Source organism: Pseudophryne corroboree, chromosome 10 (assembly GCF_028390025.1).
Source record: "Pseudophryne corroboree isolate aPseCor3 chromosome 10, aPseCor3.hap2, whole genome shotgun sequence".
In the NCBI taxonomy this organism is placed as follows: Eukaryota; Metazoa; Chordata; class Amphibia; order Anura; family Myobatrachidae; genus Pseudophryne; species Pseudophryne corroboree.
The window spans coordinates 203,642,672-203,668,710 of record NC_086453.1 but is presented as its reverse complement, the minus strand read 5'-3'; the positions used below and the strand labels follow the sequence as shown (position 1 = coordinate 203,668,710).

General features: G+C 47.0%; 1 protein-coding gene across 1 annotated transcript in view; it reads right to left on the bottom strand.

The window, feature by feature from the left end:
- The window catches only part of UBE2J2 (ubiquitin conjugating enzyme E2 J2), a 164,173-nt gene that overhangs the window by 134,821 nt on the left and 3,313 nt on the right, over positions 1-26,039 (bottom strand). Inside the window, exon 2 of the mRNA XM_063943039.1 lies at positions 23,882-24,012. Coding sequence (XP_063799109.1) covers positions 23,882-24,012 — 131 coding nt within the window. The remainder of the gene's footprint in view (positions 1-23,881; positions 24,013-26,039) is intronic.

Here is a 26,039-nt window from a genome sequence, read left to right as displayed (position 1 = left end):
CAGCGCCACCACATTACAAGTCTGTGTCCCTAAAATGGCTTCCTCCGGGGAGGTACTCCCTGCCTCAGACATGCCTCACATGTGTACAGCGCACTCACAGACACACTGGGACTTATTTGGGGACAGACCCACAGTAAAATCTGTCATAGGGACACAGTATAGGAGCAGCCAGTTCACAATCCCAGCGCCAGTATGCTATGACTGTGAACACAGAATGCCCACAGCCAAATAGCGCTTTTAAACAGTAATTCACACTATTAAATGCACCACAATCGCTTTATGCCCCCCCTTAATAGCACCCTGTACTTGTCAGAAGTGGAGGAGAGGACCAGCGTGTTCTCTGCAGTCTGAGGAGAGAAAATGGCGCTGAGTTAGTGTGCTGGCTGCCTGAGGAAGAAGCTCCGCCCCATCAATGGCGCGTCCTTACACTCAGTACACATTATGATATTTATACTGGCGGGGGTAGGGCTGTGCCAGCTGCATCTTATGCCCCCTTTTAGCCAGTTTGAGGTATATTTTTGCTGCCCGGGGCGCCGGCGCCCCCCCCGCGCCCTGCACCATGCAGTGCCTGTGTGTGTGGGCAGCAATGGCACGCTGCGCTCCCGCCAGCCGCGCCGCACCTCAGCCATCACTTACTTGATAGAAGTTCATTCTTCTCATACTCACCTGTCTTCTGACTTCTGTCTCTGCGAGGGGGGTGACGGCGAGCTGTGGGAGTGAGCATCTAGACACGGCTAGCGTTCAGTACCCTTCAGGAGCTAATTTTCTCTCTTGCTTGTGCCTTTGCACATCTGATACCTTCTTAGTCTCCTTCTGTCCAGCAAGAGATCGAATAAATTATATATATATATATATATATATATCTCTGTCTTCGTTATTTTGTGTCTGCTTATACTTCCTAATAGCCATCTTTTTTGCTTTCACAATATTTGCTACATCTTTCGCAAACCACACTGGCTTCCTTTTCCTTATGCTTTTCCTAACACTTTCGATATGCCTTTAATATTGCACTTTTTACCTCTCCTGCACTGCTTCCAAGTTCCTCCATTCTGCCAAGCATCGCTTACACATTTTCCCATCCCTACAAAATCAGCCTTGCGAAAATCCAACACCTTTGTTTTTGTATGAGATTGGTCAGTCTCTGTCTTTATGCTGAACCATACTGCTTGATGATCATTGGAACCCAGGTTTTCACCCACTTTTACATCCAATATTCTGTCTCCAAATGTAAGTATTAAGTCTAATATTGCATCTTTCTGAGTGGGCTCCCTTACCAATTGATGGAGGAATGCTACCTGAAGGGAATTTAAAATGTCCCTACTTCTAGTGAAACTAGCAAGACACATCCCAGTTCACATCAAGAAGATTAAAGTCTCCCATGATTATTACCGTATATACTCGAGTATAAGCCGACTTTTTCAGCACTTTTTTTTGTGCTGAAAAAGCCCCCTCGGCTTATACTCGAGTCAGTGCAGGGAGAGCAGTGTGACAGGGAGAGCAGTGTGAAGGAGGGACACGGAGGCACTTCCTTTAATAGACCCGCCGCGGCCGCCGGAGACGCAGGAGGGACACAGGAGAGGCGCGCGCTGTGCGCTCCGTGTCCCTCCTTCAGAAGACAGCGCGGGAGCGACGGAGGGTAAGTAACAGGCACTGGGGGAGCATATGTGGCACTTTGGGGAGGGACGACGACATATCTGGCACTATGAGGGGGCATATCTGGCACTATGAGGGGGCATATCTGGCTCATCTGGCACTGTGGGGCATATCTGGCACTGTGGGGCATAATTGGCACTGTGGGGCATAATTGGCACTGTGGGGCATAATTGGCACTGTGGGGCATAATTGGCACTGTGGGGCATATCTGGCACTGTGGGGCATATCTGGCACTGTGGGGCATATCTGGCACTGTGGGGCATATCTGGCACTGTGGGGCATAATTGGCACTGTGGGGCATAATTGGCACTGTGGGGCATATCTGGCAGCATGAGGGCATATCTGGCAGCATGAGGGCATATCTGGCAGCATGAGGGCATATCTGGCAGCATGAGGGCATATCTGGCAGCATGAGGGCATATCTGGCAGCATGAGGGCATATCTGGCACATCAGGCACTGTGGGGCATATCTGGCAGTATGAGGGCATATCTGGCACTGTGGGGGCATGGCTGTGTACGGCTAGAGCTGCATTTCCCACCCTAGGCTTATACTCGAGTCAATAAGTTTTCCCAGGTTTCTGTGGTAAAATTAGGTGCCTCGGCTTATATTCGGGTCGACTTATACTCAAGTATATACGGTCTCTCTCCTTTTAATGCCATTTTAGTTATGTCCTGCAGTAGGTTCTTGCCCAGTTCCTTTTCCTGACCTGTTGGCCCGTATATCACGCCAATACGAATAATCAACTTCTGCCCTGTTTCTATGATCACCCAAAGGGCCTCAGTTTTTTCTTCAATACTCTGTATTAAAAGGTAGTATTTATGTTGTTTTTTTTTTACATACATTGCTATCCCTCCTCCGATTTTTCCCATTCTGTCCTTCCTAAATAAAGAATATTGCGTTACAGCTATGTCCCAGGCATGATTTTCATTGCACCATGACTCTGTAATTGCCACAATATCTAGATAATTTCTTGTCATTATTGTAATTAGTTCTGGGACTTTATTTTCTAAGCTTCTAGCATTTGTACACATAGCTTTTAGAGTTTTGTTGGTGCTTTTCCTGTTCCTAGCTATGTTCTTCTCTCTGCCTATGTTTATTTGGTTTTGATCTGAATTATCTTCTGTTGTTGTGGATATGCGTTCTATTCCCTTTGCCTGCAGAAACAATACCTCTGTGTTGGGGGAGCAGATTGCTTTATTCCTATTTGGTTCACTGCCCCCCTCTGTTCGTTTAAGTAGTTCTTGATGAAGCATCCAAACTGTTCAGTTAGTATTCTCGTTCCCCTTGAAGATGGGTGCAGGCCGTCACTTCTGTATAAGCTCCTATCTTTCCAGATGGTGTGACTATGGCCTATAAATCCAAATCTCTCCTCATTGCATGTCCTTAGCCAAACATTGAAGTTTCTGATGCAATGAGTTCTGTCTTCCCCTCTGTGTACTGGCAATACTTCTGAAAAAGTTAGTGGTTGCCACCTGCTTCAGAGCAGTCCCTAACTTCCTAAATTCATCTTTTATGGCCATGAGTTCAGCATTAGCCAGGTCATTTGCCCCTAGGTGGACAATGACATCCACATCTTTTCTTGCTGCCTTCACAGTTCTCCGCATGCGCTCTTTATCCCTTGGAGCTGTAGCTCCAGGTAAGCACCTTATTTGTTTCTCTACTTCATTTGCATTTCCCAGATGTATCCCTCTAATAATGTAATCTCCCAAGAGAAGTGCAGTCTTTTTGGAGATGGAATTTTCCTGTTCCTTTTCCTATAGTTAGCAGATGTCATAATATCCTCCTGTTCTGTAGTGCCTCTATTAGTTGTATCTTCCAGCCCTGCAAGAGTAGCATATGAATTTTGCAGTGTCACAGCTTGCGGGAGGTGTCCGTATCCCACTGGAAATTTCTGCCCTTGAGAGCCCACAGTAGCCTAGGCAGAATGTCTTCTGGAGACCTCAAAGACACAGACATCCTACTTATCTCAGCATGCGGTTTAGTTATCTCCTCCTACAGCAGAGAAATTGCTCACAGATTGGACAGCAGCCGAGTCTCCACAATGCCTCTTTCAAAACAAATGCATTACATCCATTGCACTGCACTAGCCCAAACATTGTATCAGATGTTATGGTATTGCAACACTGGGGTAGTTACTACAAAAGGACCCACTAGTCATATTAAATAAACTCATTCAAGGTAAACTACAGGTTGAATCTCCCATATCCAAAATCCAAAATGTTTTGAGCGAGACCGATTGTGACACCTTTGCTCTCTGATGGAAATATCCTTGGACAATCATGAAAGGCATATAATACATTCAGAGGCAGCAAAAATAGGATTTTAATTACCTACCGGTAAATCCTTTTCTCGTAGTCCGTAGAGGATACTAGGGTCCATTTAGTACCATAGGGTATAGACAGGTCCACTAGGAGCCATGGGCACTTCAAGAATTTGATAGTGTGGGCTGGCTCCTCCCTCTATGCCCCTCCTACCAGACTCAGTCAAGGAAACTCTGCCCGAGGAGACGGACATACTTTGAGAGGATAGATAAGGATAGTGGTGAGATTCCAAACTAGCACAAGCTAACCAAACTTGAAACAGGAACATCAACGGCTGAACATTACTTAACCAAGTAACAGTGCAGGAAGAACGAAGCACCAGACGGGCGCCCAGTATCCTCTACGAACTACGAGAAAAGGATTTACCAGTAGGTAATTAAAATCCTATTTTCTCTTAGGTCCTAGAGGATACTGGGGTCCATTTAGTACCATGGGGATGTACCAAAGCTCCCAAACCAGGTGGGAGAGTGCTGAGGTTACCGCAGAACTGATTGACCAAACTGAAGTTCCTTAGGAGGCCAAAGTATCAAACTTGTAGACCTTACCAAACGTGTTCGAACCAGACATGTATAGTATGGAGGAGAGAAGGGAAAGGGGAGACATGATAGAAACTTTCAAATATACCAAAGGTTTTAACAAAGTTCAGGAGGGAAACATTCTTCAAAGGAAGAGAAGTAAGTATTAGAACTCGAGGACATACACTGAAACTGGAAAAAGGCAGGTTCAGGGGAAATTTAAGGAAAAATGACTTCACAGAAAGGGTAGTGGATAAGTGGAATAGCCTCCCATCAGAGGTGGTAGAGGCTAAGACTGCAGAGCAATTTAAACATGCTTGGGATAGGCATTTGAATATCCTTACAAAGAATTAAGGCTCAAAAAGGGTTGAGATTACCTAAAGGATAAAAAAAAAAGGGTCAGACTAGATGGGCCAAGTGGTTCTTATCTGCCGTCAAATTCTATGTTTCTATGACCAAGTAGCCGCTCGGCAGAGCTGTAAAGGCGAGACACCCCGGGAAGCCGCCCAGGAAGAATCCACTGACCTAGTAGAGTGGGCCTGTACAGATTTTGGACACAGCAAACCTGCCATGGAATACGCATGCTGAATAGTAAGCCTGATCCAGCGTGCAATAGACTGCTTTGAAGCAGGACACCCAATTTTATTAGGATCATAAAGAACAAACCACGAGTCAGATTTTCTGTGACGAGCTGTTCGCTTTACATACACCTTCAAAGCCCTCACAACAGTCAAAGACTTTGAAGTAGCAGAGGTGCCGGTGACAACCGGAACCACAATAGGTTGGTTGATGTGAAATGCGGACACAGCTTTAGGAAGAAATTGCAGATGAGTTCCGAGTTCAGCTGTGTCCTCATGGAAAATTAAATAGGGACTTTTGTAAGACAAAGCCCCCAGCTCAGACACACGTCTTTCTGAAGCAAATGCCAACAGTGTGACGGTCTTCCACGTAAGATATTTTACGTCCAACTCCTGTAACGGTTCAAACAGTCCGATTGGAGGAACTGCAGCACCACATTGGAGATCCCAAGGTGCCGTGGGAGGCACAAAGAGAGGTTGGATGTGCAGAATACCTTTCAAGAATGTCTGGACCTCAGGGAGAGAAGCCAATTGTTCCTGAAAGAAAATGTACAAGGGCGAAATCTGGACTTTCCAGACGCAGGCTCACACATATCCACGCCTACCAGCAGAAAAAGCAGGAAACGTCCCAAATGAAATTCCACAGCAGAATAATTTCTGCTCTCACACCAAGAGACGTATTTCTTACAGATACGATGGTAATGCTTAGACGTTACCCCCTTCCTGGCTTGGATCATAGTCGGGATAAATTTGTGAGGGATCCCTTTCCTGGCTAGAATAAGCCGTTCAATTCCATGCCATCAAACGTAGCCGCGGTAAATCCTGAAAGACGAACGGGCCCTGTTGCAGAAGATCTTCACGAAGAGGTAGAGGCCACGGATCTTCGAGGACCATCTCCAGAAGGTCCGCGTACCAGGCCCTTCTTGGCCAGTCTAGAGTAATAAATATTGCTTGAACACTTTCCCTTTTTAGTCTCTTTAGAATTCTTGGGATTAGAGGAAGTGGAGGAAACACATACACCATCCGATAGACCCATGGAGTCGTCAAGGCGTCCACCGCCACTGTCTGTGGGTCTCTCGACATGGAACAATACCGCTTGAACTTCTTGTTGAGATGAGAGGCCATCATGTCGATCTGTGGATATCCCCATTGACTTATCAAGCACCTGAACACTTCCGGGTGAAGGCCCCACTCCCCCGAGTGCAGGTCGTGTCTGCTGAGGAAGTCTGCTTCCCAGTTGTCTACTCCCGGAATGAAGACCGCTGACAACGCCACAGCGTTTCTTTCTGCCCAGAGGAGATTTCTTGACACCTCTGACATTGCTGCTCTGGTGCATATGAAGATGCGATCTGGACCATTTGTCCAAAATATCGAACTGGAAGGGTCGTGCGTGAAAACCTTCCATATTGAAGAGCCTTGTAAGAGGCTACCATTTTCCCCAAAAGGCGAATGTACAGATGCACCAACACCTGGGTTGGCTTCAGGACATCCCGAACCATCGACTGGATTACAAATGCCTTCTCCAACGGAAGGAACACTTTCTGCGACTCCGTGTCCAGTATCATTCCCAGGAATGGGAGCCTCCTTGTTGGCTCTAGGTAAGATTTTGGAAGGTTCAGAATCCACCCGTGATCCTGGAGGAGTTTGGTTGAGAGACCAATGCTGTCAAGCAACCTTTCCCTGGACGGTGCTTTTTTTAGTAGATCGTCCAGGTACGGAATTATATTCACTCTCTGTTTGCGGAGCAGAAACATCATCTCTGCCATCACCTTGGTGAACACCCTCGGTGCCGTGGAGAGACCAAATGGCAGGGCCTGGAACTGATAGTGACAGTCCTGCAATGCAAACCGTAGATAAGCCTGATGAGGTGGCCAGATCGGAATGTGAAGGTACGCATCCTTGATATCCAGAGACACCAGGAATTCCCCCTCCTCCAGACCTGAGATTACCGCTCTTGGAGACTCCATCTTGAATTTGAACACTCGTAAGTACGGGTTCAAAGACTTGAGGTTCAGAATCGGTCTGACCGAACCGTCCGGTTTCGGTACTACAACCAAGTTGGAGTAGTACCCCTTGTTGAGCAGATGAGGTGGAACTGGAACAATGACCTGAGTCTGTACCAGTTTTTAGATGGCATGATGTAAAGTAATACTTGCCTCTTGTGAAACTGGCAAGCCCGATTTGACGAATCTGTGAGGTGGGAGCTTTTGGAACTCTAGTCTGTAGTCCTGGGAAATAAGATAAGATCTATGACCCAGGGATCCTGGCACGAACGTGACCAGATCTGACTAGGCGTGCTCCCACCTGACAGCCTTCAAGGCATTGCGGTCCACCATCATGCTCAAGTCTTTGAGGAAGCAGCGCCTGAGCTCTGTTCCTGAGCACCTGCAGTTGCTGGTTTGCGTGGTTTACCTCTTGCGCCGCTGGAGGAAGTAGAAGCACCTCTGGATTTGCTCTTGAACTGGGCCGCCCGAAAGGACTGTAACTTATAAGCTGCATAAGTCTTCTTGGTTGGGGGGCTGCAGAAGGAAGATACGTAGACTTACCCGCAGTAACTGTGGAGATACATTTTTCTAGTTCATCTTCAAACAAGGCCTCTCCTGTGAATGGTAGGCCTTCCACGCCTTTCCTGGAGTCCGCGTCAGCAGTCCACTGGCGTAGCCACAAGCCCCTGCGTGCCGACACTGCCATAGCAGTGGTGCATGCGTTAAGCAAGCCTATCTCTTTTATGGCTTCCACAATAAAATTTGCAGAGTCCTGTATATGCTGCAGGAGTAAACAACATCCCCCCTAGACAAGGAATCTAAGCCCTCAATTAGGTTACCTGACCATTTTGCAATGGCCTTTGTGATCCACGCACATGCAGTAGTGGGTCTTTGGGCCACCCCAGCAGCTGTATACAATGATTTGAGTGTAGTCTCAATTTACGATCAGCCGTGTCTATTAGGGAGGCTGCACCAAGAACAGGCAATACAATTTTTCGTGACAGCCTAGAAACTGATGCGTCCAGTATCCTCTAGAGGAAAGGGAAAAGATGAGAGTAACCTTTAAGGGATCTGAAATTTTTTATCAGGATTAACCCACGGTTCTTCAAACAGGGTATTCAATTCCTTTGACACAGGAAAAGTGACTGAGGACTTCTTTTTTTACATTACAATAAGATTCCTCACACTCCTCTGACACCTTATCAGGAATATGCAGAACATCTCTGATAGCCTTTAAGAGCCTCTATTCCCTGTGACAGAGCCGCATCCCCCTCCTCCAAGTCCACCTCACCCTCCTCCAAGTCTGACCCATCAGCGTCAGCCAGATTGCAGGATATGGGCCAGAGATCGCTTTTGCGGACAAAAGGGAGGGGATTGAGACGCTGTTTTTGGGACGGAGTCTCTGTTCATAAACTCATCCACAGTCTGTTTTAAGTATTGCGTCTCTTTCTCATTGCGGGACAATTTTGTAGAAAGAGTGGAGATCATTCCTTTAAGAGAATTAACCCACTCCGGTTCAGCCCCACTATTCTGTGAACCCTGAGTACCCAGTAATGAGCCCCCTGGTGAAGAGGAACACTCCGCTGTACAAGAAACACATTCTTTGCCTGACATAATGTAAATGTGACAGCACACACAGGAAAAGGTTAAGCACAATTAACCACAAAGAGCCCTTCAGGGAGACACAGACCCCACCGCGCCCTTGCCGCCAATGCCAAACTTAGCCATGTCGCAGACTAAGTACCCAGATAATAAGAATTTACTCACCGGTAATTCTATTTCTCGTAGTCCGTAGTGGATGCTGGGTACTCCGTAAGGACCATGGGGTATAGAAGGGCTCCGCAGGAGACTGGGCACTCTTAAAAGAAAGATTAGGTACTATATCTGGTGTGCACTGGCTCCTCCCTCTATGCCCCTCCTCCAGACCTCAGTTAGGGAAACTGTGCCCGGAAGAGCTGACATTACTAGGAAAGGATTTGGAATCCAGGGTAAGACTCATACCAGCCACACCAATCACACCGTACAACTCGTGATAACTATACCCAGTTAACAGTATGAACAATAACTGAGCCTCTCCTCAACAGATGGCTCATACAATAAACCTTTAGTTAAGCAATAACTATATACATGTATTGCAGAGAGTCCGCACTTGGGACGGGCTCCCAGCATCCACTACGGACTACGAGAAAATAAGATTTTACTTACCGATAAATCTATTTCTCGGAGTCCGTAGTGGATGCTGGGGTTCCTGAAAGGACCATGGGGGGAATAGCGGCTCCGCAGGAGACAGGGCACAAAAAGTAAAGCTTTTTCCGATCAGGTGGTGTGCACTGGCTCCTCCCCCTATGACCCTCCTCCAGACTCCAGTTAGGTACTGTGCCCGGACGAGCGTACACAATAAGGGAGGATTTTGAATCCCGGGTAAGACTCATACCAGCCACACCAATCACACCGTACAACTTGTGATCTAAACCCAGTTAACAGTATGATAACAGCGGAGCCTCTGAAAGATGGCTTCCTTCAACAATAACCCGAATTAGTTAACAATAACTATGTACAATTTATGCAGATAATCCGCACTTGGGATGGGCGCCCAGCATCCACTACGGACTCCGAGAAATAGATTTATCGGTAAGTAAAATCTTATTTTCTCTATCGTCCTAGTGGATGCTGGGGTTCCTGAAAGGACCATGGGGATTATACCAAAGCTCCCAAACGGGCGGGAGAGTGCGGATGACTCTGCAGCACCGAATGAGAGAACTCCAGGTCCTCCTTAGCCAGAGTATCAAATTTGTAAAATTTTACAAACGTGTTCTCCCCTGACCACGTAGCTGCTCGGCAAAGTTGTAATGCCGAGACCCCTCGGGCAGCCGCCCAAGATGAGCCCACCTTCCTTGTGGAGTGGGCCTTTACAGATTTAGGCTGTGGCAGGCCTGCCACAGAATGTGCAAGTTGGATTGTGCTACAGATCCAACGAGCAATCGTCTGCTTAGACGCAGGAGCACCCATCTTGTTGGGTGCATACAATATAAACAACGAGTCAGATTTTCTGACTCCAGCTGTTCTTGCAATATATATTTTTAATGCTCTGACAACGTCCAGTAACTTGGAGTCCTCCAAGTCACTTGTAGCCGCAGGCACTACAATAGGCTGGTTCAGATGAAATGCTGACACCACCTTAGGGAGAAAATGCGGACGAGTCCGCAGTTCTGCCCTGTCCGAATGGAAAATCAGATATGGGCTTTTGTAAGATAAAGCTGCCAATTCTGACACTCTCCTGGCAGAAGCCAGGGCTAGAAGCATGGTCACTTTCCAAGTGAGATATTTCAAATCCACCTTATTTAGTGGTTCAAACCAATGAGATTTTAGAAAATCCAAAACTACATTGAGATCCCACGGTGCCACTGGAGGCACCACAGGGGGCTGTATATGCAGCACTCCCTTAACAAAAGTCTGGACTTCAGGGACTGAAGCCAATTCTTTTTGAAAGAAAATCGACAGGGCCGAAATTTGAACCTTAATAGATCCCAATTTGAGACCCATAGACAATCCTGATTGCAGGAAATGTAGGAATCGACCGAGTTGAAATTCCTCCGTCGGAGCACTCCGATCTTCGCACCACGCAACATATTTTCGCCAAATTCGGTGATAATGTTGCACGGTTACTTCTTTCCTTGCTTTAATCAAAGTAGGAATGATTTCTTCCGGCATGCCTTTTTCCATTAGGATCCGGCGTTCAACCGCCATGCCGTCAAACGCAGCCGCGGTAAGTCTTGAAACAGACAGGGACCCTGCTGAAGCAAGTCCCTCCTTAGAGGTAGAGGCCACGGATCTTCCGTGATCATCTCTTGAAGTTCCGGGTACCAAGTCCTTCTTGGCCAATCCGGAACCACTAGTATCGTTCTTACGCCTCTTTGCCGTATAATTCTCAATACTTTTGGTATGAGAGGCAGAGGAGGAAACACATACACCGACTGGTACACCCAAGGCGTTACCAGCGCGTCCACAGCTATTGCCTGCGGATCTCTTGACCTGGCGCAATACCTGTCCAGTTTTTTGTTGAGGCGAGACGCCATCATGTCCACCATTGGTCTTTCCCAACGGGTTACCAGCATGTGGAAGACTTCTGGATGAAGTCCCCACTCTCCCGGGTGAAGATCGTGTCTGCTGAGGAAGTCTGCTTCCCAGTTGTCCACTCCCGGGATGAACACTGCTGACAGTGCTATCACATGATTCTCTGCCCAGCGAAGAATCCTTGCAGCTTCTGCCATTGCACTCCTGCTTCTTGTGCCGCCCTGTCTGTTCACATGGGCGACTGCCGTGATGTTGTCCGACTGGATCAACACCGGTTTTCCCTGAAGCAGAGGTTCTGCCTGGCTTAGAGCATTGTATATTGCTCTTAGTTCCAGAATGTTTATGTGAAGAGACGTTTCCAGGCTTGTCCATACTCCCTGGAAGTTTCTTCCTTGTGTGACTGCTCCCCAGCCTCTCAGGCTGGCGTCCGTGGTCACCAGGATCCAATCCTGTATGCCGAATCTGCGGCCCTCCAATAGATGAGGACTCTGCAACCACCACAGAAGAGACACCCTTGTCCTTGGAGACAGGGTTATCCGTAGGTGCATCTGAAGATGCGACCCTGACCATTTGTCCAACAGATCCCTTTGGAAAATTCTTGCGTGGAATCTGCCGAATGGAATTGCTTCGTAAGAAGCCACCATTTTTCCCAGGACTCTTGTGCATTGATGTACAGACACCTTTCCTGGTTTTAGGAGGTTCCTGACAAGCTCGGATAACTCCTTGGCTTTTTCCTCCGGGAGAAAAACCTTTTTCTGAACCGTGTCCAGAATCATCCCTAGGAACAGCAGACGAGTTGTCGGTATTAACTGGGATTTTGGAATATTCAGAATCCACCCGTGCTGTTTTAGCACTTCTTGAGACAGTGCTAATCCCATCTCTAGCTGTTCTCTGGACCTTGCCCTTATTAGGAGATCGTCCAAGTATGGGATAATTAATACGCCTTTTCTTCGAAGAAGAATCATCATCTCGGCCATTACCTTTGTAAAGATCCGAGGTGCCGTGGACAATCCGAACGGCAGCGTCTGAAACTGATAGTGACAGTTTTGTACAACGAACCTGAGGTACCCCTGGTGTGAGGGGTAAATTGGAACGTGGAGATACGCATCCTTGATGTCCAAGGATACCATAAAGTCCCCCTCTTCCAGGTTCGCTATCACTGCTCTGAGTGACTCCATTTTGAACTTGAACTTCTTTATGTACAGGTTCAAGGACTTCAGATTTAGAATAGGCCTTACCGAGCCATCCGGCTTCGGTACCACAAAAAGAGTGGAATAATACCCCTTCCCTTGTTGTAGAAGAGGTACCTTGACTATCACCTGCTGAGAGTACAGCTTGTGAATGGCTTCCAAAACCGTCTCCCTTTCGGAGGGGGACGTTGGTAACGCAGACTTCAGGAAACGGCGAGGTGGATCTGTCTCTAATTCCAACCTGTACCCTTGAGATATTATCTGCAGGATCCAGGGATCTACCTGCGAGTGAGCCCACTGCGCGCTGTAATTTTTGAGACGACCGCCCACCGTCCCCGAGTCCGCTTGAGAAGCCCCAGCGTCATGCTGAGGCTTTTGTAGAAGCCGGGGAGGGCTTCTGTTCCTGGGAAGGAGCTGCGTGTTGCTGTCTCTTCCCTCGACCTTTGCCTCGTGGCAGATATGAATAGCCCTTTGCTCTCTTATTTTTAAAGGAACGAAAGGGCTGCGGTTGAAAAGTCGGTGCCTTTTTCTGTTGGGGAGTGACTTGAGGTAGAAAAGTGGATTTCCCGGCTGTAGCCGTGGCCACCAAATCTGATAGACCGACTCCAAATAACTCCTCCCCTTTATACGGCAAAACTTCCATATGCCGTTTTGAATCCGCATCGCCTGTCCACTGTCGCGTCCATAAAGCTCTTCTGGCCGAAATGGACATAGCACTTACCCGTGATGCCAGTGTGCAGATATCCCTCTGTGCATCACGCATATAAAGAAATGCATCCTTTATTTGTTCTAACGACAGTAAAATATTGTCCCTGTCCAGGGTATCAATATTTTCAATCAGGGACTCTGACCAAACTACCCCAGCACTGCCCATCCAGGCAGTCGCTACAGCTGGTCGTAGTATAACACCTGCATGTGTGTATATACTTTTTTGGATATTTTCCATCCTCCTATCTGATGGATCTTTAAGTGCGGCCGTCTCAGGAGAGGGTAACGCCACTTGTTTAGATAAGCGTGTTAGCGCCTTGTCCACCCTAGGAGGTGTTTCCCAGCGCTCCCTAACCTCTGGCGGGAAAGGGTATAATGCCAATAATTTCTTTGAAATTATCAGCTTTTTATCAGGGGCAACCCACGCTTCATTACACACATCATTTAATTCTTCTGATTCAGGAAAAACTATAGGTAGTTTTTTCATACCCCACATAATACCCTGTTTAGTGGTACCTGTAGTATCAGCTAAATGTAACGCCTCCTTCATTGCCAAAATCATATAACGTGTGGCCCTACTGGAAAATACGGTTGATTCGTCACCGTCACCACTGGAGTCATCGCCTGTGTCTGGGTCTGTGTCGACCGACTGAGGCAAAGGGCGTTTCACAGCCCCTGACGGTGTTTGAGTCGCCTGGACAGGCACTAATTGATTGTCCGGCCGCCTCATGTCGTCAAACGACTGCTTTAGCGTGTTGACACTATCCCGTAGTTCCATAAATAAAGGCATCCATTCTGGTGTCGACTCCCTAGGGGGTGACATCCTCATATTTGGCAATTGCTCCGCCTCCACACCAATATCGTCCTCATACATGTCGACACACACGTACCGACACACAGCAGACACACAGGGAATGCTCCTAACGAAGACAGGACCCACTAGCCCTTTGGGGAGACAGAGGGAGAGTTTGCCAGCACACACCAAAAGCGCTATATATATATCAGGGATAGCCTTATAATAAGTGCTCCCTTATAGCTGCTTTGTTATATCAAAATATCGCCATAAATGTGCCCCCCCCTCTCTGTTTTACCCTGTTTCTGTAGTGCAGGGGAGAGACTTGGGAGCCGTCCTGACCAGCGGAACTGTGAGAGGAAATGGCGCCGTGTGCTGAGGAGATAGGCCCCACCCCTTTTCTGGCGGGCTCGTCTCCCGCTATTTAGAAACATTAGGCAGGGGTTAAATATCTCCATATAGCCTCTAGGGCTATATGTGAGGTATTTTTAGCCATTATAGGTAATCATTTGCCTCCCAGGGCGCCCCCCTTCCAGCGCCCTGCACCCTCAGTGACTGCCGTGTGAAGTGTGCTGAGAGGAAAATGGCGCACAGCTGCAGTGCTGTGCGCTACCTTTTGAAGACTGCAGGAGTCTTCAGCCGCCGATTCTGGACCTCTTCTGATTTCAGCATCTGCAAGGGGGCCGGCGGCGTGGCTCCGGTGACCATCCAGGCTGTACCTGTGATCGTCCCTCTGGAGCTTGATGTCCAGTAGCCAAGAAGCCAATCCATCCTGCACGCAGGTGAGTTGACTCCTTCTCCCCTCAGTCCCTCGCTGCAGTGATCCTGTTGCCAGCAGGCATCACTGTAAAATAAAAAACCTAGCTAAACTTTTTCTAAGCAGCTCTTTAGGAGAGCCACCTAGATTGCACCCTTCTCGGCCGGGCACAAAAATCTAACTGGAGTCTGGAGGAGGGTCATAGGGGGAGGAGCCAGTGCACACCACCTGATCGGAAAAAGCTTTACTTTTTGTGCCCTGTCTCCTGCGGAGCCGCTATTCCCCCCATGGTCCTTTCAGGAACCCCAGCATCCACTAGGACGATAGAGAAATAGAATTACCGGTGAGTAAATTCTTATTTTCTCTGACGTCCTAGTGGATGCTGGGTACTCCGTAAGGACCATGGGGATTATACCAAAGCTCCCAAACGGGCGGGAGAGTGCGGATGACTCTGCAGCACCGAATGAGCAAACTCAAGGTCCTCCTCAGCCAGGGTATCAAACTTGTAGAATTTTGCAAAAGTGTTTGAACCTGACCAAGTAGCAGCTCGGCAAAGTTGTAAAGCAGAGACCCCTCGGGCAGTCGCCCAAGAAGAGCCCACCTTCCTCGTGGAATGGGCTTTTACTGATTTAGGATGCGGCAGTCCAGCCGCAGAATGTGCAAGCTGAATCGTGCTACAGATCCAGCGAGCAATAGTCTGCTTTGAAGCAGGAGCACCCAGCTTGTTGGGTGCATGCAGGATAAATAGCGAGTCAGTTTTTCTGACTCTAGCCGTCCTGGAAACAAAGTTTCAGGGCCCGGACTACGTCTAGCAACTTGGAATCCTCCAAGTCCCTAGTAGCCGCAGGCACCACAATAGGTTGGTTCAAATGAAACGATGATACCACCTTAGGGAGAAATTGGGGACGAGTCCTCCATTCTGCCCTTTCCATATGGAAGATCAGATATGGGCTTTTACATGACAAAGCCGCCAATTCTGACACACGCCTAGTCCAAGCTAAGGCCAAAAGCATGACCACTTTCCACGTGAGATATTTTAGCTCCACGGTCTTAAGTGGCTCAAACCAGTGGGATTTTAGGAATCCAACACACGTTAAGATCCCAAGGTGCCACTGGAGGCACAAAAGGGGCTGAATATGCAGCACCCCTGTAACAACGTCCGAACTTCAGGCAGTGAAGCCAGTTCTTTTTGAGAGAAAAAGGGATAGGGCCGAAATCTTGGCCTTTATGGATCCCAATTATAGGCCCATAGTCACTCCTGACTGTAGGAAGTGCAGGAATCGACCCCCCTGGAATTCCTCTGTAGGGCCTTCCCGGCCACACACCAAGCAACCTTTTTTCGCCATATACAGTGAAAAAGTCTTGCTTGTCAGGTCTTTCCTAGCCTTTATCAGCGTAGGAATAATTGCATCCGGAATGCCCTTTTCCGCTAGGATCCGGCGTTCAACCGCCATGCCGTCCAACGCAGCCGCGGTAAGTCTTCGATCAGACAGGGTCCCTGTTGCAACATGTCCTGACTGAGAGGCAGAGGCCCTGGGTCCTCAGAGCATTTCTTGCAGTTCCGGGTACCGAGTCCTTCTTGGTCAATCCGGAGCAAAGAATATTGTTCACACTCCTCCGTTTATTACAATTCTCAGCCCTTGGGTCTGAGAGGAAGAGGAGGGAATATATAGACCGACTGGAACACCCACGGTGTTACTAGTGCGATCACAGCTATCGCCTGAGAGTCCCTTGATCCAGCGTAAAACCTTTTTTATCTTTTTATTGAGGTGGGACGCCATGTAGTCCACCTGAGGCAGTTTCCATCAATTTGCAAAACTGCGTGAAGACTTCCTGATGAAGTCACCACTTTCCCGGGTGGAGGTCGTGTCCACTCCCGGAATGAACACTGCTGACAGTGCGCTTACTTGATTCTCCGCCCAGCGAAGAATTCTGGTGGCTTCTACCCTCGCCACCCTGCTCCTTGTGCCGCCCTGGCGGTTTACATGAGCCCCTGCGGTCTGACTGGATCAGAACCGGTTGGTCGCGAAGCAGGAACTCCGCTTGACTTAGGGCGTTGTATATGGCCCTTAGTTCCAGGATATTGATGTGAAGGCAAGTCTGGTGGCTTGACCACAAACCTTGGAATTTTCTTCCCTGTGTAACTGCCCCCCACCCTCGGAGGCTTGCATCCGTGGTCACCAGGACCCAGTCCTGAATGCCGAATCTGCGGCCCTCGAGAAGGTGAGCACTCCGCAGCCACCACAGGAGAGACACCCTGGCCCTGGGGGATAGGGTGATTAACCGATGCATCTGAAGATGTGATCCGGACCACTTGTCCAGTAAGTTCCATTGTCCTTGCATGGAACCAGCCGAAGGGGATGGCCTCGTATGATGCCATCATCCTTCCCAGGACTCGAGTGCAGTGAAGCACTGACACCTGTTTTGGTTTTCAATAGATTCCTGACCAGTGTCATGAGCTCCTGAGCTCTCTCTATCGGGAGATAAACCCTCTTCTGGTCTGTGTCTAGGATCATGCCTAGGCGAGGCAGATGAGCTGTAGGAACCAACTGCGACTTCGGAATATATAGAATCCAGTCGTGTTGCCGTTTCACTTCCAAAGAAGGTGATACGCTGTCCAGCAACTGCTCTCTTGATCTCGCTTTTATGAGGAGATCATCCAAGTATGTGATAATAGTGACACCTTGCTTCCGCAGGAGCACCATCATATCCGCCATTACCTTGGTGAAATTGGTAATGACAATCCCGTACCGCAATTCTGAGGTACGCCTGATGAGGTGGATAAATGGGGACACGAAGGTATGCATCCCTTATGTCCCGATTCATTTCAGGCTTGCAATGACCGCTCTTAGCGATTCCATCTTGAACCTGAACCTTTTCAGGTATATGTTCAGGGATTTTAATTCAATATGGGTCTAACCGAACCGTCTGGTTTCGGGATTATAACATGGTCGAATAATAACACCCTCTTGTTGAAGGAGGGGACCCTTGACCACCACCTGTTGAAGATACAATTTACGAATTGCAGTTAACACTGGCTCCCTCTCTTGGGGGGAAGCCCGCTGGGTCCTCGGTGAGGGGGCATCTTCTCACAGTCCAGCCTGTATCCCTGCGATACAATTTCTATTGCCCAGGGATCTAACAGGGAGTGAACCCACTTGTGGCTGAACTTACGAAGGCGTGTCCCCACCGGGCCTAGCTCCGCCTGTGGAGCCCCAGCGACATGCGGTGGATTTTTGTAGAGGCCGGGGAGGACTTCTGTTCCTGGGGACTAGCTGTGTTGTACAGCTTCTTTCCTCTGCCCCCGGCTCTGACAAGAAAGGACGCACCTCAGACTTTCTTGTTTCTTTATTCGAAAAGCTGCATTTAATAATGTCGTGCTTTCCTAGGCTGTGCAGGAATATAAGGCAAAATATCAGAATTACCAGCTATAGCTGTGGAGACCAGGCCCGAGAACCTTTCTCCACACAATCCTCAGCCTTCCATATGCCTCTTAAGTCGGCATCATCTGTCCAATGTATATTCTACAGGACACGTCAAGCAGAAATCGACATAGCTTTTGTCTCTAGGACCCAGTATACTCATGTCCCTTTGGGCATGCTTTATAATTATATATCTGTCACTTAAGACAGCATCTTAACATATTTATATGCATACTAGGGTCTCAATCTCTGCTGATAAGGTACCTGTCCACGCTGCCACAGCGCTATAAACCCATGCCGACACAATCGCCGGTCTGGGTAGTATACTAGAATGTGCACACTATCTGCAGGATCCCTGAGAATAGCTAGTGCAAACAGGACACCCAAGGGGAAGATTCTCAACACATCCTGGCCCTAGTGGGGAAAGGATACAGCCTGAGAATTCTCTTGTGGGAAGCTGCCGTCTCTTGTCTGGAGATTCCCGCTCTTTTTCCTCATGAGAGGAGGGAAATTTACCTCAGCATTCTTCCCCTTAACATGTGTACTCTCGTGTCAGGGACAGATGAGTCATCAGCGATATGCAAATCATCTTTTATTCCAATAATCATATATTGAATATCTTTTAGCCCTCTTGGCTGTAACTTTGCATTATCGTAGTCGACAGTGGAGTTAAACTCCGTGTCGATACTTTGTTATTTTGGATAGTGAACATAGAGAGACTCTGAAGGACTCTGTGACATAGGGACAGACCAGGGTAGATTTCCTTTCTGTTCCCTAACCTTTTGTGCAATAATTTTACCTCAGCACTTACACATATCCAAACAGGTGTCGGCGTTGTTGACGGAGACACCCTCCCACACACTTATCCGCTCTATCACCTCCTTAGAGGAGCCTTTTACCTCAGACATGTCGACACACGCGTACCGACACACCACACACACAGGGGATGCTCTATTTGAAGACAGTTCCCCCACCAGGCCCTTTGGAGAGACAGAGAGAGAGTATGCCAGCACACACCAGAGCGCTATATAATACAGGGATGTACACTATACTGAGTGATTTTTCCCCTATAGCAGCTTATATACACAGTTTTGCGCCTAAATTTATGTGCCCCCCCGCCTCTCTTTTTTACCCTTTATGTACCAGGATACTGCAGGGGAGAGCCTGGGGAGCTTCCTTCCAGCTGAGCTGTGAAGAGAAAATGGCGCCGGTGTGCTGAGGAAGAAGGCCCGGCCCCCTCAGCAGCGGGCTTCTGTCCTTTTATGTACTTTAATGGCGGGGGTTAATGCACATATACAGTTTATCAGACTGTATTATGTGCTTTTCGCCAAGTAAGGTAATCTAATTGCTGCCCAGGGCGCCCCCCCCCCCCCCAGCGCCCTGCACCCATCAGTGACCGGAGTGTGTGGTGTGCTAAGGGAGCAATGGCGCACAGCTGCAGTGCTGTGCGCTACCTTAATGAAGACCGGAGTCTTCAGCCACCGATTTTCAACTTCTCTTCGTTCTTCTGGCTCTGCAAGGGGGACGGCGGCGCGGCTCCGGGACCGGACGACCGAGGACTGGGCCTGTGTTCGATCCCTCTGGAGCTAATGGTGTCCAGTAGCCTTAGAAGCCCAAGCTAGCTGCAAGCAGGTAGGTTCGCTTCTCTCCCCTCAGTCCCACGTAGCAGTGAGTCTGTTGCCAGCAGATCTCACTGAAAATAAAAAAACCTAACAAATACTTTCTTTTCTAGGAAGCTCAGGAGAGCCCCTAGTGTGCATCCAGCTCTGGCCGGGCACAGATACTAACTGAGGTCTGGAGGAGGGGCATAGAGGGAGGAGCCAGTGCACACCAGATATAGTACCTAATCTTTCTTTTAAGAGTGCCCAGTCTCCTGCGGAGCCCGTCTATACCCCATGGTCCTTACGGAGTACCCAGCATCCACTAGGACGTCAGAGAAAGGGGATTTAGTACATTAATAGTTGCTCCCCCCTGATATGACCTCTTGGTACCACTGAGGTAATTTGGAGTCACACCGGAGGAGTTGCGCGTCCCTGTCAGTCAGCGTCTGTGTCCACTGCAGAGAGAAAATGGCACTGGTGAGCTGCTGGATCCTCTCATAGTGAAGCCCCGCGCCTTCAATGGCGCGTGGTCTTCCCGCTTTTTTTATACTGGCTGAGGTAATTTGTGTGCTTAAAATGGAGCAGAACCATTTTAAGGCTGTGTTTGCCAGTATGGGTACAGTGTACAGAGTCGGTCGTGTACTGTGTCCGTTTAGAAGACGTGCGTCTCCGTACCCTCATGCCGCTATAATGGCCGGCGCCCCGCTAACCGGGACGCCGGCTTAGTACTCACCACTCTTCATTCTTCTAGCTCTGTTAGGGGTGGCGGCGTGCTGTGGGAATGTACGCTCACCGTGGTGGGGCTTGCGAATAGTTCCCTGAGGAGCTCAGTGTCCTGTCTGCAGGGAACGGGACCATTAACCCTTCAAGAGGTTGGGCCGTTCCTCCCCCCTCCCCCTCCTAAGTCCCACGAAGCAAGCAGGCTGGTGCCAACCAGCCCTGCCTGAAAATAACAAACAGAAAATAAATGCAGAAAACTCTTCAGGAGCTTCCTTCAGCAAGACCGGCTCCTCCGGGCACATTTTCTAAACTGAGTCTGGTAGGAGGGGGAACAGAGGGAAAAGCCAGCCCACACTATCAAATTCTTAAAGTGCCTATGGCTCCTAATGGACCCATCTATACTCCATGGTACTAAATGGACCCCAGTATCCTTTAGGACGTAAGAGAAAGAAAGAGATGTTAGGCCTTTTCCTTTGCTCATCTAACTAAAAACATCCAGATGATAATACTTAGAAAAGGTGTCTGCTTTGGATGTGAATGTCAATATCTGAGCATTACACAGTACTTCTGGGAATGAACCTCAGCTCTGTGGAACCTCACATGCTGCCTGGTCAGCCAGCAATTATGGGGAAGCGAGAAATCACGTGACTGACAGACCTATGTGACACAAAAAGCCCACGAACAAATCCAGTTTCCAGAAACTGTACACTCAGCAAGCAGTGGAAGTTATTAAATGACACCCCAAATCACACACACACAAATCTGTAAACACACTACTGCAAAAATGATCCTGTGTCAACATTTTTTTTTGTCCTTTACACAAGTTCCAACTTCTGTCAAACATGATTAGGGATGCAGAGATAAAGGTCATCTGCCCAGGAAAGACTAGAAAAGAGAACTAAGCCATAACATAAACACACACACCATGTTACAAAGTGTAGATAGCCACGGCAGCCTGACATCACCGGGTTACATTATATGTGCCACGCCACCTGCCTGATGCATACTGTATGGTACTTATTTATAAGTTCTCTCATAGTGGCACAACAGTTAGCACTGCTGCATCACAGCAATGAGGTTTTCAGGTTGATTACAATGAAGACCATATGTGTGTGGAGTTTGCGTGCTTCCTCCATGTTGTGTCCAAAAACATATAGCTAAATCAACAAGCTAACAACAGAAAATGGGCTCTAAGCTAGACTAAGCACCAATACGGCAGAGACTGATGTGAATGGTTACCTAGAATAGCGACTGAAAATGCCCAAGATGGCTGCCTCATCCTCTGTAGTAATAAAAATGCTTTGCATACTACAGGTACAAAAAAAAAAAAGGCCTATATAAATCATTATTAGTTTGGCATAAGTAAGGGAGAGAGTACGGAGGGAGCCCTGCTTCAGAAAAGCTAAGACACCGTTTTAAAGAGGACCAGCCAACTTCATCATTTTACCAATACCTTTTAATATACTGTAACCTGGCCAAATAGGTTACCCAGACCGCATCTCAGCAAAGCCTCCTTCCATTCAGTACAGCCTAAAACCAAGTATTATCCATCCAGCTTCAGGTACGGGAGAAACGTAGATAGGTCCGGGCATGCTACACAGCAATGGGGGCAGTTTCTAATAAGATTTCAGTGAACAAATGTAGCACACACCTTTTACACAACACACTAACACCCGACTACCATACTTACCTAGAAAGAAAAAAAATTATTATAGATAGGCAAAACAAATTATTAATTTGGGGTGTCCCTGGTATCTTAAGATATATATCCCTTTTGACCATCACTAAAGGACACAATGTAAAGTAGAGATAATAGAGTAATGGCCCATATAGACGGACCGATGCGGGGAGAGGTGTGCTGAGCGAACCGCTCAGCACACATCTCTCTTGCCGCTCAGCACAGCGCGATGTGTGCTGAGCGTGCGGGGGGGAGACGGGGGGGCCGCTCACTTCACCCAGCGGGTGAAGTGAGCGACCCGCTAGATTGGCCTGCACGGCAGGCCAATCTAGCATCAGCGATAGCGATACGCAGGGCTGCGCATCACTATCGCTGTAAGGGCTACACACGGAGCGATCAGGTTTATATTCTAAGCAATCTAGTCAGATTGCTTAGAATATCGCTCCGTGAGTACCCCCCTTAACTTCTCTTAGATCTGATTAACGCAATTCTTCTAGTCCGCCAGATACAAGTCTTTACTACGGGATCCAGTCTCTAGGTCGACAACGTCTAGGTCAACAGTAAGTATGTCGACATGGTTTCTAGGTCGACATGAGTTTCACATATTTTTTTTCCATTTTTTTTTACTTTTTCATACTTTACAATCCACGTGGACTACAATTGGGACCGGTAACCTGTGCCAAGAGCAGCGGTAACGAAGCACCTTGCCTGAAGCATGGCGAGAGAAGCGAGGGGACACGGTGCACTAACTGGGGTTCCCCGGTCACTCTACGAAGAAAACACCACCAACATTTTTTTTTTAAATCATGTCGACCTTTTTCTCATGCCGACCTAAGTCTAGTCTATCTAACATACCACACCCCTTTACTACACTGCCTTGGAGAGACCTCAGGGCAAGGATGTCCATAGGAAATCACAGGATTTCCTGTTCCTGTTAAGCATCCACCACTCCAAGTTACTGGGCGGTCTGCAAGTGGTTAACTTTTTTCTTTCTTTTTTTACCTTTATAAAGGACTCTCTAACATCAGGTAACTTTATTGACTTGCATATTCCTTCTGAAGCTTTTCCTAAATACAGATTTACTGTTCATGATTACAGTCATTGCCATGGGCATAAAGATAGTGTTGTATCAGTAACACCAGAACAGTTTTGTTGTATCTATGGTAACATATAAAACAACTGGGCCTGACTACATAAAGTTATTGCAAAAAACACAGAAGTTACCAACGTAACTGTGTTAACATAACCCCCAGAAGGATTACAATACTTTTTATTCTACCCTTGGAAAGACAATTTTAATTCATTGGGAAATTATCAATGATACCTTAATGCCACAGACTTCAGTAACTGTACAGAATGGTACCCAGTAGAACTAACTGATGCAACCCTATTCCATAAACCAAACACTGAAAATGAAACTATGCACTACAATAGGGTAAACAATAGTTGGAATTCATTTAAAACGAGAGGCTGTAGCTCCTGTGAAGATTTCCTGGAGCTATTCAATTTACTGCATCATGTCTGGCACTTAAATTAGAAAATGCAGTTTACCAAGATTTCGTACCAGGTGCGATGCAGTTACCAGAGAGTGCGAGCAGAAATCCACTAGTCATTGGGCAATTGAATAGCTCCAGGACCTACATTGCCTCCCTTCTAATTAAACTCCCCCATTGTATTATATTATGGCAGTAGACCTTGAAAAACACCAGTCTTCAGATGAACAGACCATACCTGATTTTGACATAACAGTTATTATTGGATAATGACAGATTTTTGCGATGCACTATATAACCTACTCAGTGTATGGAAACCCACGAATAATAATATTGTCAAGATTTATAAAAATGTCCTGGGATTCTACAAGTAACAGCCACGAGGTACTCACCATTCCAAAATGTTTGACGGAAGCGGTTCAGCGCAGATATAAGGCACTGGGTCTTTCTTGATACGCAGATAGTCTTGCTTTAATCTTTGTGTCGCAGTTGTTGGTGCTCTCTTATTACTGTTGCTGCTCATCTATAGAAGAACAACAGTAATCTCATATAACCAATAATGCAAATGGTAGATACCATAAAATATGTTTCTGAAACAATTAAAAGTGCAAAAAACTTATGCAATTTGGATGATGGTTGATTTCAATGATTACCGACCATCGTCCAAATTGTCTTGCTATGAAGAACGAGTGAAAACCAACGATGAACAACCGCGGTGTTGGTGCATAGACACTGAGCGATATGAACGATTTCTCGTTCATTACTCAACGAGAGCGTTCATGTCGCCCGCACACGTCGGCAAGAATGTAGGGCCCATTGCAGTACGTTTCAGACCGTAGGATACGTGTGTGTGTGTATGTGTATGTGTATGTGTGTATATATATATATATATATATATAGAAATACAGAGGGGACGGCACTCAGAGGATTTGTTCAAGTTTTGTATTCAAGTATAAAACATACTTAGTGATCCATCAACGTTTCGGTGTACGGCGACACCGTCTTCAGGATGTGAACAACACAATGAAATGACGTGAAATGACAGTACATACATACCATGACTTACCCCGCTTATATGTGCTCCCTCTTCAATCTACACCAATGTCACGCACATTGGTGTAGATTGAAGAGGGAGCACATATAAGCGGGGTAAGTCATGGTATGTATGTACTGTCATTTCACTTCATTTCATTGTGTTGTTCACATCCTGAAGACGGTGTCGCCGTACACCGAAACGTTGATGGATCACTAAGTATGTTTTATACTTGAATACAAAACTTGAACAAATCCTCTGAGTGCCGTCCCCTCTGTATTTCTACATTTGCATGGTACCTGCCTAGGACGTGACACCGGGGTAAGATTGTGTTTACATTTTATTGAGTGCCGGACCACAGAATCTATATATATATATATATATATATATATTAATATTTTTTTCCTGCACATGCAGTTGTAATACCAAAAAAGGCAGCACAGGCTGTATATAGAAGCTCAGTGCCACTGCTGGTAATGATGGTATAAGTGAAGGAAGAGTGCCCTGCTCCTGAGAGCTCACGAAAAAGGTTATTTACTAAAGTGCAGGTTCCCCTATTTATGTTTTTTTTTTTTTTTGTGGTTTCCTTGTTGTGGGTGAATAACACTTTTTGGACTCTGTAGTTTATATATTCTCTGTCAATTAGATTGACCTTCAATATTAATTTTGGTAATTGATAAGTGCCTAAATTCCCTTTGTTGATTTTTTTGCACAGCCAATGTTAACCCACACTCATGCAATTAAATAAAGGTCATGAACAAAATTAATATAGTTCAAGTTCAGAACATGGGGCCCCCTGAGGTTAGCATAACTAAGCTGCTTCAGAACATCAGTAAACTTATTTAGAACTAGCTGGAGTACCCGGCGTTGCCCAGGATTTTAAGAATGTCTGAAGAAGGACCTATACGGTCTGAATCGCGTTAAGCGGGACGTTTGTATGTGACTCCGGGTGGAAAAACGGACACCAGGAGGTACTGTCTGAGGAGCTGAAATTCCGGACTTCATCCTCTCTCTTCCATTCAGCTAACATCAGGGAAGGTGACGGAAGTCCTGTCTGTCTGCCATTAGTGGAGTATTTTAATCTGCTGTGATTTTATGCCTTTCTTGTAAGTGTAACTGGTATTAAAGATTTTATCATTTTTTAAGAACCACTGCACTATTATCTTTTTATCCCTCTTAAAACTTGGTCCACTGCAAAGTGCCAAGGGAGCAGAGGGTTATATCCTTGTAGGTTGGTGTAGGATTCACACCTGTGAAATAGGAAGAACCTATCATCTGGGAGCAGTTTGCCCAATTGGATATTTCCATATATGCTGATTATCCCTCTACATTTGTAAGTGTGGATTTGGATATTTAAAATTAATGTTATAAAGGAAATACTACACTAGATTTGTTCTTTTTCTCTAAAAACCCAACTTATGTGAGAGCCTTTTGGGATAAGAGAAAACACATCATTCAGATGTTTATCCATTTGGCGTTTTGGAAACCATTATATTGACACCCTCAAGCTGAATTTA